This window comes from Petromyzon marinus, chromosome 27 (assembly GCF_048934315.1).
Source record: "Petromyzon marinus isolate PM22_M1 ecotype Great Lakes invasive population chromosome 27, UKy_Petmar_22M1.pri1.0, whole genome shotgun sequence".
Lineage (NCBI taxonomy): Eukaryota > Metazoa > Chordata > Hyperoartia > Petromyzontiformes > Petromyzontidae > Petromyzon > Petromyzon marinus.
In genome coordinates this window covers 13,416,028-13,430,520 of record NC_133693.1, presented here as the reverse complement: position 1 = coordinate 13,430,520, position 14,493 = coordinate 13,416,028, and the positions used below count along the sequence as shown (strand labels likewise).

Below are 14,493 nucleotides of genomic sequence, written 5' to 3'. Positions count from 1 at the left end.
TACGCGGCACAGAAAGAAACGGGATCATTAATTGCATAGCCAGCCGGAGTTGGGTCAGGCAGAGGTAGCCTGTGGCCGGTTGTGTAAAATAAATCACTTAAGTCCCCTTAGTTCTCACACTGATTTGCATTCCACACAAAGGGGAAAATCCCTTCAGATTCATAAAACGAAATAATCCTTGGCTGAAGCAAGTCTCACTGCGTACGAGGCACCGAGTGTCAAAAAGCACAGCTCCAGAGTTTTCTTGTGTTGAACCAATGCTGCTGAAATTGAGCACTTATTCTTGCATATTATGGAAATATGTTAATGAGCTGATTGCCAATGTCTAAGCCACGATGAGAGGGCTTCAGGAGGGAGGTTCGTGTCGTGTTGCTGTTCATCCCCCGTTGAAGGGGCGCAGACTACAGTGGGTTTACTATTTAGTTTATAATTTTGGGTCGCATAGCTACAGTGGCGACGACTGCGGCCTGTCTCTAATGTTGCATTTATGAAATAAATTAAGTGTGTCGGCCTGCTGGTAATATCGCGATGCAGTCGACGGCTGGCGAACACCGCCAGTGTCTCGAGGCGAGGTCGTTATTCAACCGATGAATGGGCGGGGGGAGTGGACAGGGGACTGGGCGGGGGGGGCAGGGGACTGGGCGGGAGGGGGGGGGCAGCGGGCGGGGGGGCAGCGGGCGGGGGTCGCTGTGGGTGGGGGGGGAAACGCGGGCGTGGAGCTGGGGGCTGGTGACGCGCGTAAAAGCCGCGCGTGCCCGGACTGACAACAGCGACGGCGGCGAAGAGGAGAGGAGAGGCGGTGGCCACACGAGGAGGAGGCGGCCACACGGGCCCCACGACGGGGAGGCGAGAGACGCCGGCGACGCGCACGCGCGCTCGTCCAGTGACCAAGAGGGGGAGGGGAGGGAAGGAGGCGGCCCTCGTTCGCCCCCCGCTCGTTTTCGCCGCGTCGAGTCGCCGGCCGTGCGGGGGCTGGGAGCCCGAGCCGGGGCTGGGAGCCGTGCGGGGGCTGGGAGCGGCGCGGGTGCATGGAGGAGCGGGGGACGCGCGACGCCGCGACGGCGACACCCGAAACATGACCGAGAGGTGCGACAGGGACTCCGCGTTCTTTCTCCCGGCGCGGCACCATCGGGGGCAGCGGCGCGGGCCGAGGGGCGGGGGAGTGCGGAGATGGCGTGCGGTGGGGAATTGTGATGGTGGTTGCGTTGCGATGGAGGGAGTGGACTGCGATGGAGTGTGTTGTCATGGGAGGGAGTGGGCCTGTGATGGTGGTTGTGATGGGTGTGGGTTTTGATGGAGGGAGTGGATTGTGGTGTGATTGTTGTGATGGGAGGGAGTGTGTTGTGATGGTGAATGTGATGGGAGTGTGTTGTCATGGTGGTTGTGATGGGAGGGAGTGTGTTGTGATGGTGGTTGTGTTGTGATGGGAGGGAGTGTGTTGTCATGGTGGTTGTGATGGGAGGGAGTGTGTTGTCATGGTGGTTGTGATGGGAGTGTGTTGTGATGGTGGTTGTGTTGTGATGGGAGGGAGTGTGTTGTCATGGTGGTTGTGATGGGAGGGAGTGTGTTGTCATGGTGGTTGTGATGGGAGGGAGTGTGTTGTCATGGTGGTTGTGATGGGAGGGAGTGTGTTGTCATGGTGGTTGTGATGGGAGTGTGTTGTGATGGTAGTTGTGTTGTGATGGGAGGGAGTGTGTTGTGATGGTGATTGTGATGGGAGTGTGTTGTGATGGTGGTTGTGATGGGAGGGAGTGTGTTGTGATGGTGGTTGTGATGGGAGGGAGTGTGTTGTGATGGTGGTTGTGATGGGAGGGAGTGTGTTGTCATGGTGGTTGTGTTGTGATGGGAGGGAGTGTGTTGTGATGGAGATTGTGATGGGAGGGAGTGTGTTGTGATGGTGGTTGTGTTGTGATGGGAGGGAGTGTGTTGTCATGGTGGTTGTGATGGGAGGGAGTGTTATGATGGTGGTTGTGATGGGAGTGTGTTGTGATGGTGGTTGTGTTGTGATGGGAGGGAGTGTGTTGTGATGGTGATTGTGATGGGAGGGAGTGTGTTGTGATGGTGGTTGTGTTGTGATGGGAGGGAGTGTGTTGTGATAGTGGTTGTGTTGTGATGGGAGGGAGTGTGTTGTGATGGTGGTTGTGTTGTGATGGGAGGGAGTGTGTTGTGATGGTGGTTGTGATGGGAGGGAGTGTGTTGTGATGGTGGTTGTGATGGGTGTAGGTTGTGATGGGTGGGAGTGGACTATGATGGATGTGTTTGTGATGGTGGTTGTGTTGTGATGGGAGGCAGTAGGATGTGATGGTGGTTGTGATGGGTGTGGATTGTGATGGGTGGGAGTAGGCTATGATGGATGTGTTTGTGATGGTGGTTGTGTTGTGATGGGAGGGAGTGGGATGTGATGGTGGTTGTGTTGTGATGGGAGGCAGTAGGATGTGATGGTGGTTGTGATGGGTGTGGGTTATGATGGGTGGGAGTAGGCTATGATGGATGTGTTTGTGATGGTGGTTGTGTTGTGATGGAGGCAATGGATTGTGATAGGGAGTGCAATGGTTATCGCGCTGCGCTACGAACCCGGCGATCCGAGTTCTAATCTCACTCACCAGTGACTGATCTGAACCGGTCCTGTGCCTCCCTTAGGTCGACTCAACCTAATTTGAGTACCCGGTGTGGTGTGTAAACATGGCAAAGAGGGAGACAAAGGCGGCCGGGCGTGGCGCTGCCTACCCACCCTCTCGTGTGCCGTGCCAGCCTTTATAGGTGCTCGCTAACAGCACTTGCCCCTACAGTCTGCTATAAGGGGATTTTTATATTTCTTTGGAATGTGATGGAGCGATGTGATTGTGAGACTGGGATGTCATGGATGGAGGGAATATGGTGTGATGGAGGGAGTATGATGTGATGAAGGGAGTGGGGTGTGATGGCGTGTGATGCTGAGAGTGGGATGTGATGGAGGGAGTTAGGTGTGATGGAGGGAGTGGGATGTGATGGTGGTTGTGTTGCGATGGGAGGGAGTGTGTTGTGATGGTGGTTGTGATGGGAGGCAGTGTGATGTGATGGAGGGAGTGGGATGTGATGGATGGAGTATGATGAGGTGAAGGGAGTGGGGTGTGATGGAGGGAGTGGGGTGTGATGGTGGTTGTGATGGGAGGGAGTGTGTTGTGATGATGGTTTTGATGGGAGGGAGTGTGTTGTGATGGGAGTGTGATGGGAGGGAGTGTGTTGTGATGGTGGTTGTGTTGTGATGGGAGGCAGTAGGATGTGATGGTGGTTGTGATGGGTGGTAGTAGGCTATGATGGATGTTTGTGATGGTGGTTGTGTTGTGATGGGAGGGAGTGGGATGTGATGGTGGTTGTGTTGTGATGGAGGCAATGGATTGTGATAGGGAGTGCAATGGTTGGCGTGCTGCGCTACGAACCCGGCGATCCGAGTTCTAATCTCGCTCACCAGTGACGATGATCTGAACCGGTCCTGTGCCTCCCTTAGGTCGACTCAACCTGAATTGAGTACCTGGTGCGGTGTGTAAACATCGCAAAGAGGGAGACAAAGGCGGCCGGGCGTGGAGCTGGCTACCCACCCTCTCGTGTGCCGTGCCGGCCTTCATAGGTGCTCGCTAACAGCACTTGCCCCTACAGTCTGTTATAAGGGGATTATTTTTATTTCTTTGGAATGTGATTGAGCGAGTGGGGTGTGATGGCGTGTGATGCTGAGAGTGGGATGTGATGGAGGGAGTTGGGTGTGATGGAGGGAGTGGGGTGTGATGGAGGGAGTGGGATGTGATGGAGGGAGTGGGATGTGATGGAGGGAGTGGGATGTGATGGTGGTTGTGTTGCGATGGGAGGGAGTGTGTTGTGATGGTGGTTGTGATGGGAGGCAGTGTGATGAGATGAAGGGAGTGGGATGTGATGGAGGGAGTGGGGTGTGATGGAGGGAGTGGGATCTTATGGAGGAAGTGGGATCTTATGGAGGAAGTGGGGTGTGATGGAGGGAGTGTGATGTAATGGGGAGAGTGAGATGTGATGGTGGTTGTGTTGTGATGGGAGGCAGTAGGATGTGATGGTGGTTGTGATGGGTGTGGGTTATGATGGGTGGGAGTAGGCTATGATGGATGTGTTTGTGATGGAGGCAATGGATTGTGATAGGGAGTGCAATGGTTGGCGTGCTGCGCTACGAACCCGGCGATCCGAGTTCTAATCTCGCACACCAGTGATAATGATTTGAACCGGTCCTGTGCCTCCCTTAGGTCGATTCAACCTGAATTGAGTACTTGGTGTGGTGTGTAAATATCGCAAAGAGGGAGACAAAGGCGGCCAGGCGTGGCGCTGGCTACCCACCCTCTCGTGTGCCGTGCCGGCCTTCATAGGTGTTCGCTAACAGCACTTGCCCCTACAGTCTGTTATAAGGGGATTATTTTTATTTCTTTGGAATGTGATGGAGCGAGTGGGGTGTGATGGCATGTGATGCTGAGAGTGGGATGTGATGGAGGCAGTGGGATGTGATGGAGGGAATGGGGTGTGATGGAGGGAGTGGGATGTGATGGAGGGAGTGTGATGTGATGGAGTGAGTGTCATGTGATGGAGGGAGTGTGATGTGGAGGGAGTGTGATGTGATGGAGTGGGGTGTGATGGAGGGAGTGGGGTGTGATGGAGGGAGTGGGGTGTGATGGAGGGAGTGTGATGTGATGGAGGGAGTGGGGTGTGATGGAGGGAGTGGGGTGTGATGGAGGGAGTGGGGTGTGATGGAGGGAGTGTGATGTGATGGAGGGAGTGTGATGTGGAGGGAGTGGGATGTGATGTAGGGAGTGGGGTGTGATGGAGGGAGTGGGGTGTGATGGAGGGAGTGGGGTGTGATGGAGGGAGTGGGGTGTGATGGAGGGAGTGGGATGTGATGAAGGGAGTGTGATGGAGGGAGTGGAATTTGATGGGGGGGGGTGGAATATGATGTCAGTCTAACCTCTCAGAGCCATAGTCAAGTAAACTGGAATTGAATCTTACTCCTGCGAGTCTTCCTGAAATATGTTTGTAAAAAAATCGACGAAAGAACTCCAACTGGAAGATTGTTCACGCGGGAGCAGATGGTGTGCATGTTTGAGTGCACTATCAATTCCGAATGTATGCATTCGAGCCACGCTTATCTGTTGTATGAAATTATGCAGTCTGCTCCCTTGGACTGCATTATTCTCCACCAACTGTTTGTGCACAAACACGGTCCAGCCACATTGGGTTGACAAGCTCACATCACCTCCGCTACCCTGCACGCAGGGCCTCCTTACCCACACAGCCGGCGATCACGTGCAACAATTGATACTTTGTGCCCACTGCAGCAGTATTCCTTATCACCGTTGGCTTTGTGCACATACAGCATACAAAAAACATTGTCAATCTTATTCACGTATTTAAAGCGTAAAATACCAATTGCACCCAAAGTACAATCGGCTTTTAAAGTAGACACTTAAACAATTTGTTTTGTATTTAACCACTTAACTATACGATCAGTGCCCGGGTTACGGAAGGGTGAGGTTCCCGGGAGTGATCCATAACCCGAATTTTCCGTATGTCGGAAACTGAACAATTTTCTCCCCAAAATCAACGATAAAATCCCATAGCCGGAAATGGTTGTGCCTCCCCTACCGTTTTCTCTCGGTACTGCATCGCGCTGCCATCCGCTTTCTATCTCGACCTGTATCGTATCGCCGTACATACTCTGCACTTATTATAATTCTTTCACTTCATCTAATATCTACCCTAACACTACCCATAATTAAACTAATGGAACATATAACTGTATCCAGTTATTTAACAGAACGCCATCACTTCCAAATGTTTGTTTACCGTGCATTAAGCTAGGCCTAGACTTCATACATACACATACCCACACCGTACGTACAGTAAATAACTCATGAAATAATCTTAAAATGAAGAAAACTAGCAAAAGACACATGGGAATAAAATATAGTTCTAGCATAGAAAAAAAAATTACCCAATGCTACAAATGGAAAAGAATTACGTTACGCGACAAAAAGATTCATTTGCCTTAATCCGAGTGAAGCTCGTGCTCTGTGAAGGTGGCGTTTTGGTGGAGCGAGGCGTAAGGCGACTCGCCTTGCGCTTCGCTCTGCGGTATTCATACGCGACCTCACCCTGCTGCACTATTTGCGCTTACGTAACTAACGCAAACATTTCTGCATTTTGATTTTTTACATTATTTATGGGAGCATTTTCGTCAAGTCAGATTTCCGTAAGTCGGGTCTTCCGTAACCCGGGGACTGCCTGTGTATAGCTCTTTTTCAGAAGCGACCTGGTCACAATTGATAGCTCAACGAAGTGGTTCATCGCGTGGAAATTTATAGCGGCCAAATACTCTAAAACGCGTGACGTTGATTCTAAATATGGAGGGAAAAACCGGAGGACTCGAAGAAACATCCACACGACCACAGGAACACGCAAACTCCAAATATACAGGCATGAGGGTCTAGATCAAGCCCACGACATCCTGCATACAAGGCGAATAAGATAACATTTCCCCACCACGGCGCCCCTTTTGGCATTTATCAGCTGTACGGTAAGATTATTGCATTTAGTAAATAGATTTTTGAGGTTCGCACGCAGCCCCACGGTGTGTAGACATCGCACTCAGAACGCTGCGCATCCTCGCCCTTTTTCGCTCGGCTATGATTCTGACTGCGCATTCCAAAGTTTGTATTTGGAGCAAAGTATTTGCACGTGATCCAAACAGGGCCTTGACAAAGCGGCCGCTATGGTTGCGAGATGTTATATCACTCACCTGGTATACAGGAGGTTGTGGGTTCGATCCCGACCGTGACGCCTGTGTGTTTGGAGTTTGCGTGCCTCTCTCCCCGTGGTCGAATGGATTTGTCTCCGGGTCTTCCAGTTTTTCCCTCCCACGTTTTGTATCAACATCATGCTTTTCATGTTATTTGGCTGCTCTAAATTTGCACGTGATAAGCCACCACTTCATTGGGCTGTCATTTATGATGGCCAGGGTCGCTTCTTAAAAAAGAGCTACACAGCTCAGTGGGGCCTTACACCTGCTAAAATAAAAAATATTTTATTGTTTAGTTTAGAGCACGGCTCGTACAGCGTCTCCTCGCTCTCTGCTGCTGCGCATTTCACAGCTTCCGGCGCTGTTGCTTCCAGCGCCGTTGCTTCCAGTTCTCCGCTTGCGGCCAGCTACTTGCATTGTGCGGTGTTGACACCGCGTCTTAATTGTAGTTAATCGATCAATGAGGCTTTATTCTACACGCCAATGTCACCCTCAATAAAGTGGGAGTTGGTGCACGTTACAGCAGAATGAGAACGATAGCGGGGGGGGGCACAGAGAAACGGGAATGAAAAAGATAAATCCCGTCGCACCCTCGGCAGCTAACACCGCGTGAGCAAAGTAAATTGAAACTGCGCGCAAAAAATTGTGGAACGTGTGCATTGTGGAAAGCTGAACTTGGCAATGCAAAGCAATGTACCAAATTCGCCTTTTAATGAAGAGAATATTACTCAGTGCCTACTGGCCGATACCACACGTAGATCAGTAATGTGGACTTTGACGAAGAAAATGCGAGATCGAGTGAACAGTGCACAAACTGCCGTTTGTGTTTAGTTTCTTGTCCTTCCCCCGCACCTCCGATTAGCACAGTTGGCTATCATACGGTGTGAAAGAAGTTCATCATACACACATACAAAGGAGCATAGAGAGGAGTTACTTTGAGAGACAGGAAGGGGCGCACGCAGATTGCAGGACATAGTAAGGTTGAAGACTTCTCTCTGACTTTCAGGAAAGTAATTCAGGAAGGGTCGATGGATGGCGGTCGAGAATGAGAACGGAGTTGAGATGGAGCGATGAAATTGGCGCATGTGACTGGTCGGTGAAATGTTACATCAGATGACTGAGAAATGGTGATGGCTTGGGAGTCCTCGTCCAGCAGTGGATTGATCATGGCTGACCACGATGTTGATGTTTAGCATCTTGGCAGTGGTGGCTATGCACGTGGCCTGTAATCCAGCATTGGACGTGAGGGTTGGTGGATCACACGTGGGTTTTCTCCAGGTGCTCCGGTTCCCTCCTAGAGTATATACGTATAAGCAATCATTAATTGGCTGAAAATATTTTAAAGACTCAATACAGGACCCCACTGAAAAAAAAGAGTCCTATGACTCGGTGTGGCTATTCTGGATGAATAACTGATAGCCTGTTTTGCAGATTTGAGTGGGTGGAAATCATTGAACCCCGGACGCGGGAACACATGTACGCCAACCTGGTGACGGGCGAGTGCGTGTGGGACCCGCCAGCCGACGCCAAGATCAAGCGCACGCACGACAACCAGTGGTGGGAGCTGTTCGACCCGAACACGGCGCGTTTCTACTACTACAACGCGTCGAGCCAGCGCACGGTATGGCATCGCCCGCAGCACTGCGACATCATCCCCCTTGCCAAGTTGCAGACTCTCAAGCAGAGCACGGAGGCGCAGGGGCTGCATGTTGCCGGGCCCCTGCTGCCCAAAGCGGCTGGACTGCAGGAGCCGCAGCAGAAGCAGCAACCGCCGCCCGGCAATCTCGATGCAGAGGGACAGCCGTACCTCGTGGGCGCGCCGGGTCAAGACCACGGCAAACAGCAGATGCAGAGGCCGGATGGTGAGGAGAGAAAGTGCTGGCTGCGGGCGGACATGCTGAGCGCGCTAAGGTCCAGCATGGAGGCGAACGCTGGGGACACCGCTGAGGGCGAGAGGAAGCCGTCCGCTCCGTGCCACGACGCGGGGACGCCCGGGCAGCGTGCGCTCGCTGACGCGCTGAGTCGCACTCAGCCGCCCGTGGCCTCCAAGCCGTACTCCCGGTGAGCGCAGGTCCCACTCGGGTCCCAATCCGGTCCCTGCACGGCGACACGTCCTCAGCAGGCCATCGTTTTTCTTGAAAGTGCGGAGTGCTGTTAGAATGTGGCTGACGATTTGCATGATTGGCTTCAGTTATTTTACATCATTACCATTCGAGTTGGAGCCTGTTGAATATTCCTTATCATTTTCTCTTTCCAGACCATCTCCGAAGGCGTTCCCGGCACCGTCCATCCCGAGAGGCAAGCCGTCCCCTCTGATCCCCGGCAGCCAATGCCAGATGTCGGTGAGGCCTCCTGGATCTCTACACCCCTACGAGGGGACCGGCTCGGTGCCACCACACCAGCCCGGCACGGTGGGCGGTGGCGGTGCCCCCCCCCATGCCAAGCCGCGGCACCACAGCCAGGGCTCGGGCGAGCAGCACGCCGTGCATGAGGCCATCATCGCCGGGACGCTGCCGGATTGCGAGCCACCGCCCGTCAAGCCGCGGCACCACAGCCAGGGCTCGGCCGACCGCGCCGATCTCTCGCGCGCCACGGAGCTCCTCCGGGCGCGACCCTGCGGTGGCCCATCGGAGCGGCCGCCGCACATCTCCGACCCGCCACCCGCGTCCCCGACGGCACCGCCGCCGTCGTCGTCCCATGCCTGGCAGTACCCGCAGGAGGCGCGGGGTGGCGCGCGGGCCCACCCGCAGGACGCATGTCGGGCGGCGAAGGCTCCCGGTGGCGCCGCCAAGGGCCAGACGGTGTCACGACGTTACGCCGGCTCGGCGCACCAGCACCGGCCGCTCTCCAGCTTCTCGTCGCTGGGCCGTCCCCGCAGGCACTCGAGCGGCGCCCAGCCCGGCAGAGATTACACGGTGACGGTGGCGGCGGTGCGGTGACGGCGCGCGTTCCACTGCCGCTCGGCTGTGCGCGAGCGGTCGGGGGGTTGTGCAGCAAAATCCATCGTTGTACAGATATGCGTATATATTCAATTAATAATAAATAAATACACTGCAATTGATCAATAAATAATATAATCGGCGATCTACAGTGCAGTATAAATGAGAATACAATTTAGATTTAAAGCTTTCGTGACTGCAGGGATTAATATTATTGGTTCTTTCGGTAAAGTCACGTATTTTTATTATTTTTATTAATAAAAATAATAAAATATAAAAAATAAAATTCTCACGACGTTTCGACTGTTTGGGGGGGACAGCAGTGGGGGCCCCTCTCCCTACCTTTTACCTCCTCTCCTTTACATGGTCCAGTTGCGTGAAATATGACTTCAGGTTATGCGAGCCGCGTGGCGTGCTGTTTCGGGCTCGTCGCGTTTTGTTACAAACAAAAAAAAGAGTGAACAGGAACGCCACAGGTGAGTGAAACAAAACACGACCCAGAGAACGGAGGCGAGGGGAGCACGGAGCATGTGGAGCAACATCACTCGGCAATTCGGTCGTATTGTTTGTATTCCACCTACTTTGGCACCGGTGGCAAAACAACGTCCATTGTTTCGCGTTCCTTCCCGCAGGGCACGGAGACGCGAGACTTCCCGATCTACGACGAGCCCCCTGCCGAGCCGCAGCTTAGCGTCTACGACGAGCCGCACGCCGACACCGCGCACGGCGACACCGCGCAGCAGAGCCGTGGGCACCACGCGGGGACGCCGCACGGCAGCCACGGGGGGACGCAGCACGGCAGCCACGGGGGGACGCCGCACGGCAGCCACGGGGGGACGCCGCACGGCAGCCACGGGGGGACGCCGCACGGCAGCCACGGGGGGACGCCGCACGGCAGCCACGGGGGGACGCCGCACGGCAGCCACGGGGGGACGCCGCACGGCAGCCACGGGGGGACGCCGCACGGCAGCCACGGGGGGACGCCGCACGGCAGCCACGCGTGCCTGTGCTCCGAGCCGCAGCCCGGCCCCAATGAGCGCCCGCGCCCCGCGCTGCACACCTTCTCCTCCCAGGGTTCCCTGCCCTCGCCCTCCATACAGTACCTGAGGCAAGCCATCCAGATGTCCCAGGATAGCGCTACTCAAGGGCTGGCTTCTCTGCCCGCGGAGCAGCAGCAACAGCAGCACATCTCTCTCCCATCAGACGGAGCTCAGCAACGGTACGCGAGCCCCTTTCCCAACAGCGTTTTAAACCGACAGATCGTCAGCTCCCTGGAGCAGTGTCTCAAGAGCCAGTTGGGGGGCACAGCAGAGGGCCGCCCCCTTCACCGCCAGGCCGCTCAGGACGGCACACCTTGTGCGGGGCAGGTGGGCGCCACTGGCCACGGCCCGCAAGCGAAGCACTTTGGAGACTCCAGCTTGGCGAGGGAGAAGGGACACTGCGGTCACCTCATGCTGGGCTGGCAGGGCTTGGTGCAGAATGGACACGGAAAGCTCGCGAGCCAGGGTGCGAGCCAGGAGGCGGTGCACGTTCGATGCAGCAGTCAGGACGGCGACGGCAGACCCGGCGCAAAGGAGGCTGGCTACGGCAGGGGAAACGCTCAAGACGCGCACGGTTCACAGGGCAGCCAGTGCAGCAGCACCAGACAGAGCAGCCAGGAAACGAGTAGCCGCCAGAGCAGCCAGGACTGCCACAGCCGGCAAAGCAGCGAGATGTCAATGGATGAATCCTTCTCGAGCCACAGCACCGAAGACTCGGTGTCCTCTCTGAGCCATTCGCCCGGCCGCCGCCGCAAGAAGAGCAAGCCGGTGGCCGTGCCGATTGTGTGCCCGCCTCCCCCGCTCAGCCCGGGCCTGGGCCTGTGCTTCCCCCCGCCGGGCGGGCGTGGGCCGCAGGAACTTGTGTCGAGCCTCAGCAACCCCTCGCTTCCCGCGGCGCGCCTCTCCGCTCTCATCCGCCAGCACCAGCTGGGCTACAAGCACTCCGACTCGGAGCTGTCGCGCGGCAGCAGCGAGGCCTCGCTGCCCTGCACGCGCAAGTTTCTCCAGGCAGAGGAGGGTGGCGGGGACTTGGGGTGGGGGCTGCGCGAGCATCTGGGCTACGAGAGCGACGGGGCCCTCCCGTCCCCGCTGGCGGGGCCCGTGGTGAGGGCCCTGAGCGAGGACGAGGCTCTCACCCAGGCCGACTGCTCCGTGCGGAGGGGGCGCCGCACTGCCGCCGATAAGCCAGGCTGCTCTGCCCAGCTCGAGAAAACCATGTCGCTGCAGGCCAACCTTTCTTCCCCCCCCGAGCCGCTGATGCAGCCCTCGCAGGTAAATCCAGGCAAGGGCCTGGCATGGACGGAAAGGGCCTGGCAGGCACAGTCATGGCCAGGCAGGCCTGGCAGGCCTGGCAAGCCTGGTAGGGCCTGGCAGGGCCTGGCAGGGCCTGGCAGGGCCTGGCAGGGACAGTCATGGCCTGGCAGGGACAGTCATGGCCTGGCAGGGACAGTCATGGCCTGGTTGGGCCTGGCAGGGCCTTGCAGCATCTGGCAGGGCCTTGCAGCATCTGGCAGGGCCTGGAAGGGTCTGGCAGGGCCTGGCAGGGTCTGGCAGGACCTGTCGGGGCCTGGCAGGGACAGGCATGCCCTAGCAGGGCCTACCAGGGCCTCGCATGGTCTGGCAGGGCCTCGCAGGGCCTCGCATGGTCTGGCAGGGCCTGGCAGGGTCTAGCAGGGTCTGGTAGGGCCTGGCAAGAACTGGCAGGGCCTGCCAAGGACTGGCAGTGACATGCAGGGCCTGGCAAGGACTGGCAGTGACAGGCAGGGCCAGACAGGGCCTGTCAGGGTCAGGCAGGGCCTGGTAGGCCGCCTCAAGTGGGGGACGGTTCACGTAGAACGTAGGCATACTCGTGTCAGCAACGTGGAAATGATACATGGCCCAGGGTGCCGATTGACGTATATGCATAAATAAGCATACAAACAACATACAAACATGTACAATCTGTTACTTTTGATTTAAAGCTTTTGTGACTGCAGTGATTCATATTCTTGGTTCTTTCGGTAAAGTCACGTTGAAGGGAAACAATAAAATAATAAAATATATATAAAACAATAAAATTATCACGACGTTTCCACTGCAACACAAACAGTCATCATCAGGTGTGAAAACCAACGGCAAGAACATTTGAAAGAAGTGGCGGATTGTATTTATTTATTTTAAAACGTTAGCGCCACGGATAGCGATTTGACAGTTTGTTTAGATGGACGAGTCCATCTATGTTTGGAAAAGAGGAGGGGGGAGACGAAAAATTAATGTATGCTGTCTTAAAGCCACCGTAAGCGTGAACAATCAATTAAGACCCGAAATAGTTTATCAAATCCTTCCAATGATTGCTAAGCCAGAATCCATCTTCTCGGTTGAAATTGTCTCTGTTTGTATATGTGGATAGCCTCATGAACGAATCTCTCATGGTAGCCAGATGGCTTGCAAAGAACCTCTGTCTTGGAGAAGTCAATGTCATGTGAGCCTACTGAATTATAACAGTGATCTGCCACGGCCGAGGTGTTGGTCCTACCGTGTTTAAGGTCTGCTTTGTGTTCACGAATGCGGTCCGAGACATGTCGTTTGGTTTCTCCAATGTAACTACTACCACAGAGCCAACTTAGTTTGTAGGCACCAGGGTACTGTATGTCCGTAATCACATCTTTTACAGATGGAACCAGATCACGGATTTTATGTAATGTGTTGATGGTTTTGAAAGGCTCCTCAAGAGGGTCCTTCTTCATGGTTTGAGTGATAGCTTTGCGGATTGTATAGTCGGAGTAACCATTAGCCTTAAGAGCGTGGTGTACGTGCTTGAGTTCACTGCCTATGTGTTCCTGGTCGGATATGCATTGGGCTTTATGGTGCAGAGTGTTGATGAGAGAATTCTTCTTGGATGGATGGTGGTGGGAATCCGGTTTCAGATAAGCATCCGTATGGGTAGCTTTCCTGTAGACAGAGTGGCTCATTGAACCATCAGGTCTCTTTTTTATTAGGACATCCAAAAAAGGTAGCTTGCCATCTTTTTCGACTTCCATGGTAAATCAGATGGCTGGGTGTATGGAACTGATGTGGTCGAAGAATTGGTTTAGAGCAGGCCGGCCATGTGGCCAGATGACAAAAGTGCCATCCATGTACCTCTTCCATAAGGTTGGGCGCAGAGTGGCAGTCTGGATGGCGTCAGTCTCAAATTTCTCCATGAAAATGTTGGCTATAACCGGAGATAGGGGGGAGCCCATTGGGGTGCCCTCAGTTTGTTTGTAGAAAGTTCCATTCCAAGTGAAGTATGTATTGGTTAAGCAGTGTCTCACCAGGAGGGGTACCTCAGTGTTTAGTCCTTGATGAACCAAGTCTTCAATGATTGTGATGGTGTCAGGTACAGTAACTTTGGTGAATAAGGAAACTACATCAAAACCGACAAGCAAGTCGTCTGGGGACAGGGAAATACCCTTGATTGTCGATACCAGGTGAGTAGAATTTTGTACCGCCGAGGTGATTTTTCCAGTGAAAGGCCGCAGGATTTCAGACAGGAAACGAGCCAGTTTGTAGGTGGGGGAGTTGATAGTAGAGACGATGGGACGAAGGGGTGTATCTACTTTATGTATTTTTGGTAAGCCGTATAATCTTGGTGGCCTGGCAGCAGAAGGTTTCAACGAAAACTGTTTAGTTTGATCAATTAATGCGGTTGAATCAGAAATTATTTTGTTGGTTTGTGTGACGAGGCTGTTGGTGGGATCTCTTTTTATTT

At 54.5% G+C, this 14,493-nt stretch overlaps 1 protein-coding gene across 4 annotated transcripts in view; it reads left to right on the top strand.

Moving 5' to 3' along the window:
- The first annotated feature begins 730 nt into the window (after nucleotides 1-730).
- The window catches only part of ARHGAP39 (Rho GTPase activating protein 39), a 33,303-nt gene continuing 19,540 nt past the window's right edge, over nucleotides 731-14,493 (top strand). Inside the window, exons 1-5 of one of the 4 annotated variants that reach the window (XM_076070136.1) lie at nucleotides 731-1,086; nucleotides 3,488-3,607; nucleotides 8,216-8,845; nucleotides 9,042-9,699; nucleotides 10,356-12,035. In XM_076070136.1, the coding sequence (XP_075926251.1) occupies nucleotides 8,259-8,845; nucleotides 9,042-9,699; nucleotides 10,356-12,035 (2,925 nt within the window). In that variant the 5' untranslated portion in view covers nucleotides 731-1,086; nucleotides 3,488-3,607; nucleotides 8,216-8,258. Of the gene's footprint in view, nucleotides 1,087-3,487; nucleotides 3,608-3,959; nucleotides 4,365-8,215; nucleotides 8,846-9,041; nucleotides 9,700-10,355; nucleotides 12,036-14,493 lie in introns of those variants that run through there. The other 3 variants (XM_032961924.2, XM_076070138.1, XM_076070137.1) reach the window with 3 other exon arrangements.